This window comes from Aptenodytes patagonicus, chromosome 1 (assembly GCF_965638725.1).
Source record: "Aptenodytes patagonicus chromosome 1, bAptPat1.pri.cur, whole genome shotgun sequence".
NCBI lineage: Eukaryota > Metazoa > Chordata > Aves > Sphenisciformes > Spheniscidae > Aptenodytes > Aptenodytes patagonicus.
In genome coordinates, this window is record NC_134949.1 from 8,017,937 (window position 1) to 8,031,714 (window position 13,778).

Sequence of the window (13,778 nt, forward strand, 5' to 3'; positions counted from 1 at the left end):
CTGTGTGAATCGTCCTCCCAAATGTAATGCCAGTCAAGTCGAAGTCAAGTCAAAGTCCTAAGAATTCAGCTAGGCTCTCTGAACTGTTGCAAGAACAAGTGGAAAACTTCTTCAGTCTTTCCCATCTTCCCGCCAGTTGCTGGCTGCTACCACTTTTTCTTGTTGTTCTAGCAATTTTTCACCTCCCTGTATAGTAATGTCATTAAATGCTATTAAGTGAGACCCATACATTTCAGACTGAGAAAATGTTATATGTGAACCCCTCAGAAATCCATTCTTAGCTTGTTCCTTTTTTTTTTTTTTCCCCTTCTCAAAATTTAGGGGCTACTGTTGAAACAACGCTGGAAAATATCAGCATCAAGACAGATATGTTTCCTCCCTCTCCAAGCAAAATACCTGATGTGCATTTCTTTTACAAGTAGGTAAAAAATACTGTTTATTGGTATGTCAAATTTCTTCATTGTTTAAAGGAAACTAAAACTGTGAGGGGAGATCTTTAATCCACCTTTAATCTTTATCGCTTTAATCAGCATCTGGCTGATATTGATTGGCATGTTGAAGAACATCTTATGAAATCAGCAAACACTCTTTACTCAAATCTAAATTATACTTGGTCTGCAGAGGGTGATACCAGAGCTTTGATTCAACCATGTGCTACTTCCAGTGTCATGTTCCTTTCCGTAATTTCTCATATATGGCTTTAATATGTCCACTTCCCATTGCATATTTTCTTTCACATTCATTTGTATTTACTTTGATGTTACAAAACTGAACTAATTGAGGTTAAAAATAATTGTTCCAACCTGCACAGTTACTAGTGTCCTTTTCCTATTCTTCACTTTCCTCCATGAAAAGAATACCTCAGCTTGGGTAAGAATTAGCTCAAAGATCACCTCAATTAAGATGTCTACATGCTGGTGTCTTCATGTGAACTGGGTTTCTAAGCTTGGACCTTGGACTCTGGAGCCTGTGGGGCTATTCAGCTTATCTTAAAGCACATACCTATATTTGTTCTACTGATTGGCTGTCTAGATTGCGTTGGATTTAGCGATAGATCTTAATTTGCTATAGCGTTTTGTATATCAACATTTTATGCATATGTGAATACTTAAATTATGTGTCTGATTCTGCAAACTGAAACCCACACCAGTGACCCTACTTTGAGTGTATTACAGACTTGACTTACAATGTCTATCATGTTGGAATAAGGTCCATTTTTTTAATCCCCTTTGCCTTGTGCTATTTCAGGACAGTGTGGTTCTCAGATTACTAGGTGAGGAGAGAGCCGTCATAAACTCTCCAGCAGAGTAACACACCAACCACAGCACCTGCAATTCTCTTTTTTAATTGTTCTATTCTGTTTTGTGGGTAGGTTTATGCCTTGACTCAGCAGAATTCAAACTAGCTAGAAAAACAGAGCAGTTCCCTCGGTGGCATCTCAGAGCACTTTGAGATTTAAATGAAGGGGCGAAACCTACCCTGCTTCTGTAGCTCCTTTTTTTTTTTTTCCAGCTGACAAAGGCAAAAGTGCTGTGGTAAAGGGTATTTCTTTAGTTCTGCAGTTGCATGAATGGACAGAGACCTATGAAAGAGCAACATGTATTTACTGTGGTGGAAATGTATTACATTTCTCCTCTTGTTTGACATTAGGTCTTCAACAGTGACAACCTCCTGTGAAAATGGCCGTGCAACTGTTGTGACAATGAGATGCAACCCCAACAAACCAGACCAAGGAGAGCTTTCTGTGCCCAGGTATTTATGTATTTGTATCCTAGTAGTGCCTAAAAGCCTTTACTCCTCAGGAAACTTTTACAAAACTCCTTAGTAACTTTATAGTTAACAGCAATGAGGAGTGCTGTCTTCCTCATCAGCCACCCAGGAGGTCTCATTCATTTCTCCTAGGTGAGGGACGTGTGTGTCCGTCTTCTCCCAGCAGACCAACTGCTGTGTATTTAGGCTGTGCGGTGAGAGAGGTTAGAGCTCAGGCAGGTTGTTCCAAGCTTAAAGCCAAAAGTAAATGTAGTGATGTTTTCTGTCTCTACTTCTCCTTTATTTCAGATCCTTATTTTGGTCTTTGGCCTCCTGATTAAAACTGCCTAGTCTGGGCTTTCAGAGGTAGTTTTTCTTCCTTGATCTACAGCAGTGGCTGTGAACAAAGTGATTTTTTGAAAAAGAGCAACCTGTCGTAGGAACAATGAAATCTGCTATTGCAATACTTATGTGAGCCCTGACTCTGTCTAGTTCAAGTTCTATATGTATTTATTTATGTCTCATCACTCCAGTTTCTATCCTGGACCCCTTGTACCAGTTGTGTTTAATTTGCCTGACCTTTTTTCCCCTTCAATCTGATTCAAGTGACTCCAAAAAACTTCTTTTCTCCAAAGTACTGTTTATTCCTGCACTTGAAAACTTGCAGAGAAAAATCAATAAAATAATTAGTTCTGTTACTCTTCAGCAACACCCTGTGATTTTTCAGAAGTTCCCCTCAACTCTGATAACCCTCCTCTTTGGCTGTCAAGGCCCATCTTAATCCATCTGGACATTACTATAAATCTGCTGATTGCCCCCTCACTGATCCTCCTTCTCAAAAGTTAAGTCCCCTTTTCGAAAGCTAACAGTGTGAGAAGTGTGGGATCCTCTTTGATCCCTGTCCCTGTTGGGACAGGTGAACATGCTTACCTGAATGAAGGCAAAGAGGAATCTACTTCACAGGTGATAGATGAGCGATTGGTGTTTGAACGCCTTTGGAGACGTTTACCCCGGTTTCTTAGGGACCTGATACACTACAAAGTATGCTGGGCAACAAGCCAACATCTATCAGCTGTCGTGTGAAAACCCTTCAGGTGTCCTAATGTTGTAGGTGAAACATGATGTGACCTGCGGTAACTCACCAGTAGTGAGGGAGGAGTAACCTACCTTGCGTTTAAAAATGTGAGCATGGACAGAAATGGCACACAGCTGACATGATGTAACTTGTCTCGGTTCTTGTTGACTTCTTCCTAGCACCCTTTGATTAGCTCAGCAGTCAGACAGCTATTTTCAAACAGTGAGGTATCTGATACATGTCAAATGATACTGTATATAACTCCTTGATCCTCCAGACATGGTGTTTAGTATCATATGAAGTTGCAGTTTAAGATGACAGAGGCTGAGGAGACAGGTCTGTCAATGGTCTTGCCATATACATAGAAAAAAATGTTTCATAACCCACAGAGGACAGTTGTCAGTTATTCAAACCAGGATAAGCCAGAATGGGCTTTTAGGGCTGTGGAATTTTCAGTCCTTCAGATCAGGATAACAGATTTCCAGATGATATAGAAAAAAACCTTTAAATCCATTTTTCTGCATGGATATATTTCACATTTACATGACCTAGCTTCTTGCATGGACTTTTGGCCACTGCTGCTGCTAGACCTGATGTAATTGTCAGTAACAAAAGCTGCGTGAATGTCCTGCCATTGCCAGTACAACTTTCTTCTGCAGGCTGAATACCAAATAGGGTCATCAGTCTTTCTTAGACTAAGAGAAGCTGTTATCTCTTCATTAACTGGTGAACATCCTTCTAGTAATTAACCATGACAGGACAAGTCCATTCCATATGGATGAAATCACCCAGACATCATTAGAACAACAGCAGGAACCAGATAGCAGCACTCATGTGGAACGGTCACCCAGTGCAGGAGAACAGTGATAGAGGTGCATGCTGGGCTAGCCCATGCTGGTGAAACACTGGAGTAGTTCTGCTGGTCTCCAAGGCTTGCTTCTTTCTCTTCTCTTCATCGTAGGCACGTGAGTAGCACTCACTGCCAGGAACTGAACTGTTATTTTAGACCTTTGAGAGCCCAACATCTGTTTTTACTTAAGAAAACTTTTACAAACTGGGAAAAAGTCTTCCCCCAGATTTTTCCATCTGCTGACTTGATGGATGTTTACCCATTTGTTGTACTTACCATTACCAATCTTCAGCAGCAGAATGTGGAGTGAGGATGCAAACCCCAGAGTGTTTCCTAAGTGATAACTCAGCTTTGCTCTCCTCCTAGCTCATGCCCTGCGGGCACCTGCGATGGGTGCACTTTCTACTTTGTATGGGAAAGTGCAGAAGCTTGCCCTCTCTGCACGGAGCAAGACTACCACGAGATTGAGGGAGCCTGCAAAAAAGGATTTCAGGTACCGGACCCATGTCTCCAAGTAAGACGGGTTCATATGGGTATAACTTGGACTCTGTTGAAATTCGGTATGCAAGTCAATAGGTAAGTCCAGGTAGAGTTGGGAAACGTCAGTCCAGGCTCTGAACTGCCTGGGTGCAAGTCTCGTTGGTGAGGTGCTGTGTGGAGACTCGGGGATATTTGTGCCAATGGCAGCATGGTTCCTGGAGGAGAGCTGGCTTGTGTTGACCAGCTGTGTGGGTAGGGATGTGAACTCTGTATGCATTCATACATGCAGGCAAGTTATTTGTGAAGGATGGAGTGGCCAAAGGACTTCAGTCCTTTCATGGCCATAAACATCAGGGGCAGGCTAGGAAAGGATTCAGAATTTCAGTTCAGAAATTCATCCTTCCTTGATTGCAATTTTTTTTGCTGCTGCCTTCTCTAGTCAAATATTAGGAAGTCCTTTCACAGGTTCAGAACTGTCCTGTTGATCAACAGCTCCAAGGCAGGCACAACACATTCACAATCGCTGTCCAACCCACATTGTGCCAGCTGAAGAGCAATTTGGAAGAGGAAATCCTTTTGCCATGTCTGAACCTGCAGGCACAATCAAGGGGACAACTGAGTGGACAATATGACTCAACCTGGAGTCTGAAAACCTGAAGTACATGTTTTGGCTTGCTTTCATTGAAAAGATGTCTAACCTGTCTACCTCAAAACAGCTTGTTTTCTTCAACTAAATAGTTCTCTCTTTTCCTATAAGCAGCTCACTTTTTGGTGTTTTCTGTTTTCCATTTGAAAGGAAACCTTGTATGTATGGAATGAGCCAAAGCATTGCATTAAAGGGGTTCCCTTGCCAGAAAAAAGGACCAGCACTTGTGAAACAGTGGACTTTTGGCTGAAAGTTGGAGCTGGTGTTGGTGCTTTCACAGCCGTTCTGCTCATAGCCTTGACCTGCTATTTTTGGAAGAAGAACCAGAAGTAAGTACTGCAAATTGTGTTCCATATAAAAGTAAGCTAAAAGCTTGATGTAGTGAACAAGAAGTCTTTTCATGGATCTGACCTTATGACAATGTTGATGAGAAATACCATGTTGGATCAGTCCATTAATCCACCAAGTTGAGGTTTCTTCTGCCAACAGTGGCTATCAAAAATGCTAGTGAGGAAAGTATAGGAATCCACAGTAATTTGCTATGACATAACTTCCCAACAGGAACTGTCTTTTTAACCCTCAGGAATTTGAAGTTGACCTTAGGTCCTGAAGCAACACGGCTTTCTCAAGGTCTGAAGACCAAAAGGATATCTCTTCAGTCTAATTAGTCCCTTTCAGCTGGGTTAAAATAAGGTTCTTGACCGTATATTGCTTAGGTCTATGTTGGCAGGACATGTCTGGTACATGCACAAAAGATCCCTGCTTCTCAGACTGAACATACTGACTGTTCCCCATCCCCATTGTCCTCTGCTTCCCAAATCTCATGTTATAAACTTTTAAAATGTGATTCCACCTCCATGGGATTTCATTGCCCCATAGCACATCCAGCTTCACCAAACCCAGACTCCAGTATCATGGTCCCCACCTCTTGCTGCCTCCTAGCACACATCGCTCCTGTTACACATCTCTCCTCTCCCCCATAGCCCCCTTGGACATGGGTGTGATACAGATTCTGATACAGGCTGAAGTCAGACCTGCTGTTGCCCCAACCAGCACACAGGTCGGACTTCTTCATGCGGGAAACCCTCTCGACCTACTTGTGGTCTTTTGGGAAAACATGGCTCTTTTATAAGGATAGAGGGCTAATCTGGAGAGCAGGAGCTCGATGTATTGTTAATACTATTCTGGTTACATGTTTTTAATGATTGAAAAATATCTAATTTCCAGTAAATACCTCAGAAGTAACTATGTGGAAAGACTGCAGATAATCTAAATTACAAAAGCCTTGAATATGGGACATTTGTAAAAAAATCTATACCTGTCTGGCTTTATATCTTCAGGCTGGAGTATAAATATTCCAAATTAGTGATGACAGCAAACTCAAAAGAGTGCGAGCTGCCAGCTGCTGACAGCTGTGCTATAATGGAAGGAGAAGATAATGAAGAAGAAATAGTATATTCAAATAAGCAGTCACTGCTGGGGAAGCTCAAGTCCTTGGCAACAAAGGTGAGTAGTAATTACTACTATTAATACTAAAAATAATTATTACCTTTATTTATTACTGGACGTGATGAGGCTGTGATGCTAATTTGCACAGTGCTTTGTGCAGCCTCCCACGCACACGTCACCCAGTCCATAGTCGATCTGCTGAAATCCACAGTATGGATAATGATAAGAAATGTTGCAGGGTATTGAGTAAATGCTCCCTGTTCTGCAGAGAGATTTCAGTAGCATTCTTTATTGTATGGGTGATACCTAAGAAGGGTAGTTAACGGCGGGGGGATCCTTTCTTCCCAGATTCCTACCAGACACCTCCATTGCTGAGGCAATCACAGCTATTATAGATACAGAAAATAAACATTGGGAACATAGCCACTAGCCGACTGCTTGCAGCTTACCTGGGCTGGCTTCATGGCTGACCTGAGAACCATAATTTTGAGTACTGTAGGGTTCAGTTGAAGAGGAGGCATCAGCCACAGCCTGTTACCCAACACAACAACCTCCTCCATTTCAGTGGGAAGCAGCAGCAAAAAGCATTTTTTTCTGCAGCACATGTGATGTGGGTTGTTGCACGTCTGAATTCAGAGCACAAAGGTCTTCGGTGTCCTTTGAACATTTCTGAGAAGAGCAACAGAGGACCGTCATGGTAGATCCCGCAAAGACTTTGGTCTTTATTCCAAATGCCTTGAAGTCAATGGGAAGGGTAGTGTTGTCTTTAAGGGAGTCCAGCTGGGGCATCTATTATGATCAGGATAAAGGTGGATGACATTTTCCCTTTCAGTTTTGCTGAAGAGGGTTGTTTCAAAATAAGAAGGTTTCTTAAAAGATCACAATAAAGTTTTTTTTTAAAAGTCCCTCTCTTCTTTCTCGTCCAAATACTATTTCAGAATGTTGAATGTTAAGATTTTTTTCATTTATTCCTTTTTTCCTTTCTGTGACTGAGTGCAATGTAATTAAAACCTGTGTGCCTCCCTTCTTTTCCCTTATTTTTCTCTTCTCTTTGTTCTTTTACTTTTTTTTATTATACTGCTGTCCTCTTTCCACGCTACCTGCTCCCCAGATCTCCCTCCTAGGAGATGTTACCATTACACAGCTAATATGCGGAACTTCCCCTTGACCCCAGCCTGACTATTTGTCTTGCAAAATCAATATTGTTCCTTGTGGAAAGGGGCAGAAATTCAATATTAATTCTTAATTCAATATTAAGAATATTGAAAATGTAAATAAAATCAAATTACATCAAATTTTGTGGTGGTGTTGCAAAAACGGAAGTTGATTCCATTTTGAATCCTATAGGGACTGACTTTGAAATACTGATGATGTTTTTTTGTCTATGAAATGGCTTGGCCGGCTGTGGCTGAGCATAATGACCAGTGCTGCTGGTGAGGATCATGTTTTGCTGTACGCCTGAAAACTGCAAAAACTTTGCTGACTCCATTTGCAGCACCAACCACTGGCTCCTTCCTGATTAGAAGTATAGAGACGAAAGCGTGGGAGAAGTGTTTTTTTTTCTTTAAAGTAAGTTTTAGTACTTTAGTATTCAGACCACTTGAATGCCTATTTGGACTCAAAAAGAGTTTTTTAAAGTTCCTATATCCATTGTAGCAGGCTTCCTAAGTATTCTCTCTTTTTTAAACAAGCCTGTCAGATATTTCTAAGCTGGTTCCTTTTTTTCTGCTAGATAATCATAGCTGGCAAACTCAGCTTCCAGTACCTCATTAGCTTACTGAAATCTGTGTCCTGTATCCCTGCAGATAACTGGAATTTAATATATATTTCTCCAAAACAAATGTTATAGGCATCAGTTTTCATTTATGCAAAAGATGAGGAAATTCATCTCCTGCTGCATATGCATGTGAAATACCGAAAAAATATATGGAGAAAAACAGAGGAGAAAAAGAGGAGTAGCATTCTTTATTGTATGGCTGATACCTAAAAAGAGCAGTTAATGGTGGGGGGATCCTCTCTTCCCAGATTCCTACCAGACACCTCCATTGCTGAGGCAAACACAGCTATTATAGATACAGAAATTGAGAGGTAAAGAAAAATCTGAAGTATCCTAACTGTATGTTCAAGCTTCAGGCAATGGCATTTCTATGAAGCAAAACATCTCATGAAACTATTAGTTATTTGGGGTACCCAAGGAATTCGGGGCTAGACCTGTAATATAGAAAGAAATTGCTGTTATTTTTAATGAGAATATAGAAGTTAAAGAATTATGAAACTGCTTCAGATTGGAGGCTGTTCTAGTTCCATCTGTTGTCTCCAGCATAACAATACCAGGTCCTTCAGAACAAGAAATATATACTCTGCAGTAGGCTAGTGTAGGACAGTTTTCTCCCCTGCTCTTTCTCACGTCTGCACTAGGCTGTCCTGATCTGAGTGAGCTGGCTTTAAAGATCAGATCATGAGGTTAGTTCAACATAGTTTCCAAACTGTTTGTGTACATCAACAAGTATAAAAGGCAGGTACACGAAGCAAGAACCAGCATTTTCTGGTGAGTAGTTTTATTGGTGCTCCTTCATTCGTTGCTTCTGCATGGACCATTGGGTTGTTCACACAGGCAGTAATGCGTACGTCCACACTTCTCACCCTGATGCCTGCTGGCCAGATGGCCTAGGCTGTCACGCAGCAAATAAAAACAGAAAGAAAACTCAACCCTCCAGCCCTGATTTTTAAGATGGCAGAGGATTTGTAGACTCTTTTTGTCCTGTGGGTCTCCCAGAGGAGGAGTTGGGATGGGAATCCAGGAGTGAGGCAGTGGTGTTCACATTCACAGACTTTGCTCCAAACTTTTTATTTATTGTAGGAAACACATTAATAAGTAATAATAACCATATATATGATTACCTTGCAATTCACCAGCTCTAACTACCTGTCCTATACTATGAGTATGAAATGCAAACTTTCCCTGTACCCTCTAAAGTAAGTACCGTGAACAAGATATATGGCATAATTTTATTGATTTTGCAAATTTTTACTGAATAAGTAGTGTTATTAAATAACAAAGGGTCAAACTGTACACTTAATGACTGTGGCAGAAATAAAGTGAAGTCTTTGGCAAGGGCTGCTCTGGAAATATTAAGAGAAGAAGTGACTGTAGTAACCGTTGGAGTGAATTTGAGGAATCCCAGTTGATGGGAACCTGTCTTTTCCATTGCAGGAAAAGGAAGATCATTTTGAATCTGTTCAGCTGAAATCTTCAAGATCCCAGAATATATGAAGAATTAATGCTGCCTTCAAAGAAACAAACCTAATTTCTATTTTTACAGGACCATATTTTAAACATATTCTGGCACACATTGTAGTGGTGATCTTGGTGAGAAATGCTTGGCCATTTAGGAGGAAAGAAGACAGGAAGCAAACCAGAAAATTGGATTGCCTTACCATGTGATTGAGTACCTTGCCAAAAAAGAAAGCAGACACTTGGATTCCATACTGGGAATGAAATTCAACTCAGGAAGAGATATGCATACTGCAAATAACATGAATTTTTTGCATTCACCTGGGCATCACTCAGGCATGCCATATGATTTATAGGTACCTTTCATTTCCTATCACTCCTTCTACACATATTCATAACAAATGATTTTCAGAGAGGCCTGAAACCTCCTGCAAAGGTTGTGTGTTGTCCTTTAGTTGCATAACTATGAGTCTCTCTTAAAATCAAAATTGTGAATGGTACTTGGAATGAGCCTCAGGTGAGTTTTGAACTTTGGAAAATACTTTTGATTTTAATGCTTTGAAGGGCTGGATGGTCTGTGTTGGCCTCTAATACAAGAGGCATGGTGTTGCACCTGCAAGTTGAACCCATTCTGATGCCTAAGTTATGGCCATCAGGGTTGGGGTAAAACCTGGTGCTATTAAATTTAAATGTGTTAACTGCTGTTATATGAATTGTAGGTCAGGGCCCCTGAGTTTATAGGCGGTAGCAGGCTCAAACTCTATAAAGAGAAAGAAAGTGATACCTGCAGTGCAAGTTGCACTTCTCCCTCTCTGTGGAAGCTTGTCCTTTCAAGAGAGGTTGTTGGCAGTCTCAGTACCCTTACTTGGGCTGCCAGTATGTCACCTTTCCCTGAGCTGCAAACCAACAAAGCCTGAACTCTGGAAGTAAAGCAAGAATCTCTACTTCTGGAAATCAGGGATCAGCTTTGTCAGTTGGGAGGCTTATTAGAAATACTCAGCCACCTTTATTCCTGGACCCATGCAAGGAATGAGGACGGATGCCCAGCAGAGCTGAGCATGGGTTATGTACTTGCGCAGCTCAGCATCTAAATTCTTTCTGCTGTCAATGCAAGTACCTGCTTTGGAAGAAGGGCACAAAATGGTGCCTTGAAAACTGGAGGCTAGGTGGACTTTTTCATAAAATCAGCCACATTATAAGCATGTGATCTTCGTAATATCCACTGTAATAATTTCCTGAAATTCCCATTGAGGTCGAACTCAAAGGAATCTGAAACTTAGGCAAAAAATATTTGGGTAAAATTATGCAAGACTTGTATAGAGCCAGGAGAAAATGAGGAACGATTCTTGTATTGACCTCTGGTCAGACTCATATTTCCATTATAGCAAAATTATGTGAATTGTGGAATGCATCAAAACCAGAAAAGACAGATGGGCAGAAATGGTCTTTTTACTATAAGGAATATAGATTTTTGATTTTATATGACTGAGCTAGATCTATCAATAAAAGAGGGCCCACTTTTAAGTAAAATTTAAATTAAACTGAATTTTCTGCACTCTAAATATTTTATTATACTATAGATGTGGACAAAAATTTTATGAAGTTTAGATTTCTTTTTTCTTTAGGGAAAATTCAGCTCAGTTATTTTATATCTCCAATCAAAGAACACAGGCTTTATTCTTTTGATGGAGATACTTCAGGCATCTTAACTGAAGTGGTGTACATTTTTTGTTGTTCTTGAAAAGGCACTTCACTTTCCCAACAAAGATTTTTATGGGGTATTGTTGAATGTATATTAAATACACATTCCTTTTTGTATATTTTGTACCATTGCACACTTATTATTGTACATTGTATTTGTTGTCATGTTGTCATTTATATATGGTTGTCAAAGATGATATGCTCACAGAGTAAATGGTTATGGCTTTGGGATTTCACTTCTTGGATCTTTTATGAAGAGGGTTTTTATGTTGTTGATTTTTATTCAGCTGGTGTGCTGTAGCATCAAAGATATATATCTGATGGGAATTCATAAAATAAAGTGAAAATATATTTGAAATTTTGGACTTGAGGTGTTTGGTGGAACTGTAGCCTTTCCTGAACATTGCAGGTCTGCAGTGGTGGCTAGAGCTTTTCACTGCCATCAAATTGCATCTGTCTACATCTCCTTTATTTTTTCCCCTTCTCTCTCCATATTTTTTCCAAGCCATAATTACAGTTCATTCTCCAGAACACAATTTCTTCTTTCATCACTGGACCCATATCTCTGTAATGTCAAAATGCCTTAATTTTTATGAACTATATTTAATTTGACTTAATACCACACAGGGTTTGTTTGGTTCCCTTCTGTTTCCCTTTTATTTTCCAAATAAAGTAGAGAGTGGAAATTTTTTGTCAGCTCTGACAGATTTTGCTGTGTGACCCTTCTCAGCTCTGCTTCCAAATGGTTTGTCATGATATTGTTGAAAATTCTTCCAGGCAACCTAACAGCATATCTGGTGCAGTGCTAACATAGTGGGATACAAACCAATACTGTAGACTATTTACCTTAAAATAAGAAAATTGCATTTTCCATCAATTAAGCAAGTTAAAACTGGCATATTTTAGCTGACTTCTGTTAAAGATATGGTAGAAAGGGGACATTTCCATTTTTCCGTAAGAGGCAAATTTTGGAAGCCTTCATTAAGAAATCAGCTGCCTGTGACCTCTTCTAGTACTCTGCCAAAATATACTTACAGCAACCTCCCCCTTTCCTCCCACATGGAATCACATCAGAAACTATTATTTGATGCCATAAAACAATGTGAATCAGTCTGTTATGTGTTCACTTGATTAAACGGAATGCATTTTATTGCTGCATTTGCATGCTTTTCTTTGAACTATGGAGTCAAGCAACTGAATCTCTTTGAGGATTAAGCACATTTTAGTGGTGTCTCTGTATAAATTATTGGCAAATTAGCAGACTGTTATTGTCTCAGCTTTGACAATACTTGCTGGGGGGAAATGTGCAAAGAATGTATTCTATCTTGGCTCTGATTATGTTGGTTGATGTTTGTAGTATATAATACGATTGATTAAGAGTCTAGGTTTGAGGAAAATTAAGTGTCTTAGAGCCACAATGGGAAGTTACTGAGTAGCTTCAAGGAGCTGTCATCTTTGTTCAAAGAAAGGATTTGACTATTTGCTCTTGAAAAAGAGGTTCTGGGACTCTTCGTTAGTAGAAGGGAAAGTTTACAGGTTTTGGTTTGTCTGTCCTGCCAGGGACAGTAGTACCCATAAAATTGAGATACTTAATTATAATCAGACAAGATAGCAGCAGATGTTGCCATTTAGGAGCCAGTGGTTGTTGACTCATCTCCAGCAGTGGCCAACACAAATGCTTCAATGTAAGAGTAAAAGCAGCTACAATTGGTGCTGATACGCCAGTGGGGATGACATTTCTTCCTAAGCAAGGAATGCTGCTGGTTGGTCTGTATCGTGAAGCATGGAGGCCTTAATAGCTATTCTAGGTAATGTAACAGGGAATTACAACCTCAAGAGAAATCTTGGAAAGTTCTGCTTATATTTGGTGGTGTTCTCTCTTAGTCTTTCCCCTTGTATACTTCTTTCGTTGAATCCCCTTGTTTTTATTTCGTGCTGCTTTTGAATGTTTGTGAACTGTGCTTCTTTGGCAAGCATATAAGGAGATAGGAACAGAAATAAAAGGAGGTCAGGCTCATCCTAAAATATACAGCGTGTGTCACAATGTATGGTGACATCCCCAGTCACCTGGTTGGATGAACTGAATCACACTGAATACGTGCCACAGGAACAAGGGACACATGAGAATTGAGTTGATCATAAACTGCCACTGTGCTTTGGTTATTTCTCTGGATGTATAGAGTTGGACCTCATCAGGAAGAGAACTCTAAGTTCCCGTGTACTGTGAGGCTGGTGCTCTAACAGCACCTAAAAGCCAAAGCAAGGTTGTGTGGACGTGCGTTTGCTTGAATAAAAGACATGCAAGAGTGACCTCTCAGAATTTTGGTGTTATACACAGCCCATTCCTGTCCCCGCCTCCTTCCATATTTAAAACGGCAACGTACTAGAAAGTCTCTCTCTTTAGGGGTAACATGCTCTGTTTTCCAGCTGGTTGTAGGCAGTGGTAAAGTCATTATCATCTGGCCTGCCGCTGTTGCCTCTAAAGGAGGGGTTGGTGTGTGTAGGGAAGTGGCGCTGCTGGGGAGGGAGGAACCCCTTGCTGACCCTGCCGTTCCCTTAGAGGCAGGAGAAGCGAGAAGATTGGCACTCCAGG

At 40.5% G+C, this 13,778-nt stretch overlaps 1 protein-coding gene across 2 annotated transcripts in view; it reads left to right on the forward strand.

Annotated features, from left to right (window-relative positions):
- The window catches only part of ELAPOR2 (endosome-lysosome associated apoptosis and autophagy regulator family member 2), a 110,019-nt gene extending 96,690 nt beyond the window's left edge, over positions 1-13,329 (forward strand). For both annotated transcript variants that reach the window (XM_076358040.1, XM_076358126.1), the window contains exons 17-22: positions 322-418; positions 1,651-1,752; positions 4,041-4,167; positions 4,951-5,129; positions 6,141-6,306; positions 9,464-13,329. In XM_076358040.1, the coding sequence (XP_076214155.1) occupies positions 322-418; positions 1,651-1,752; positions 4,041-4,167; positions 4,951-5,129; positions 6,141-6,306; positions 9,464-9,523 (731 nt within the window). In that variant the 3' untranslated portion in view covers positions 9,524-13,329. The remainder of the gene's footprint in view (positions 1-321; positions 419-1,650; positions 1,753-4,040; positions 4,168-4,950; positions 5,130-6,140; positions 6,307-9,463) is intronic.
- The last annotated feature ends 449 nt before the right edge of the window (positions 13,330-13,778 follow it).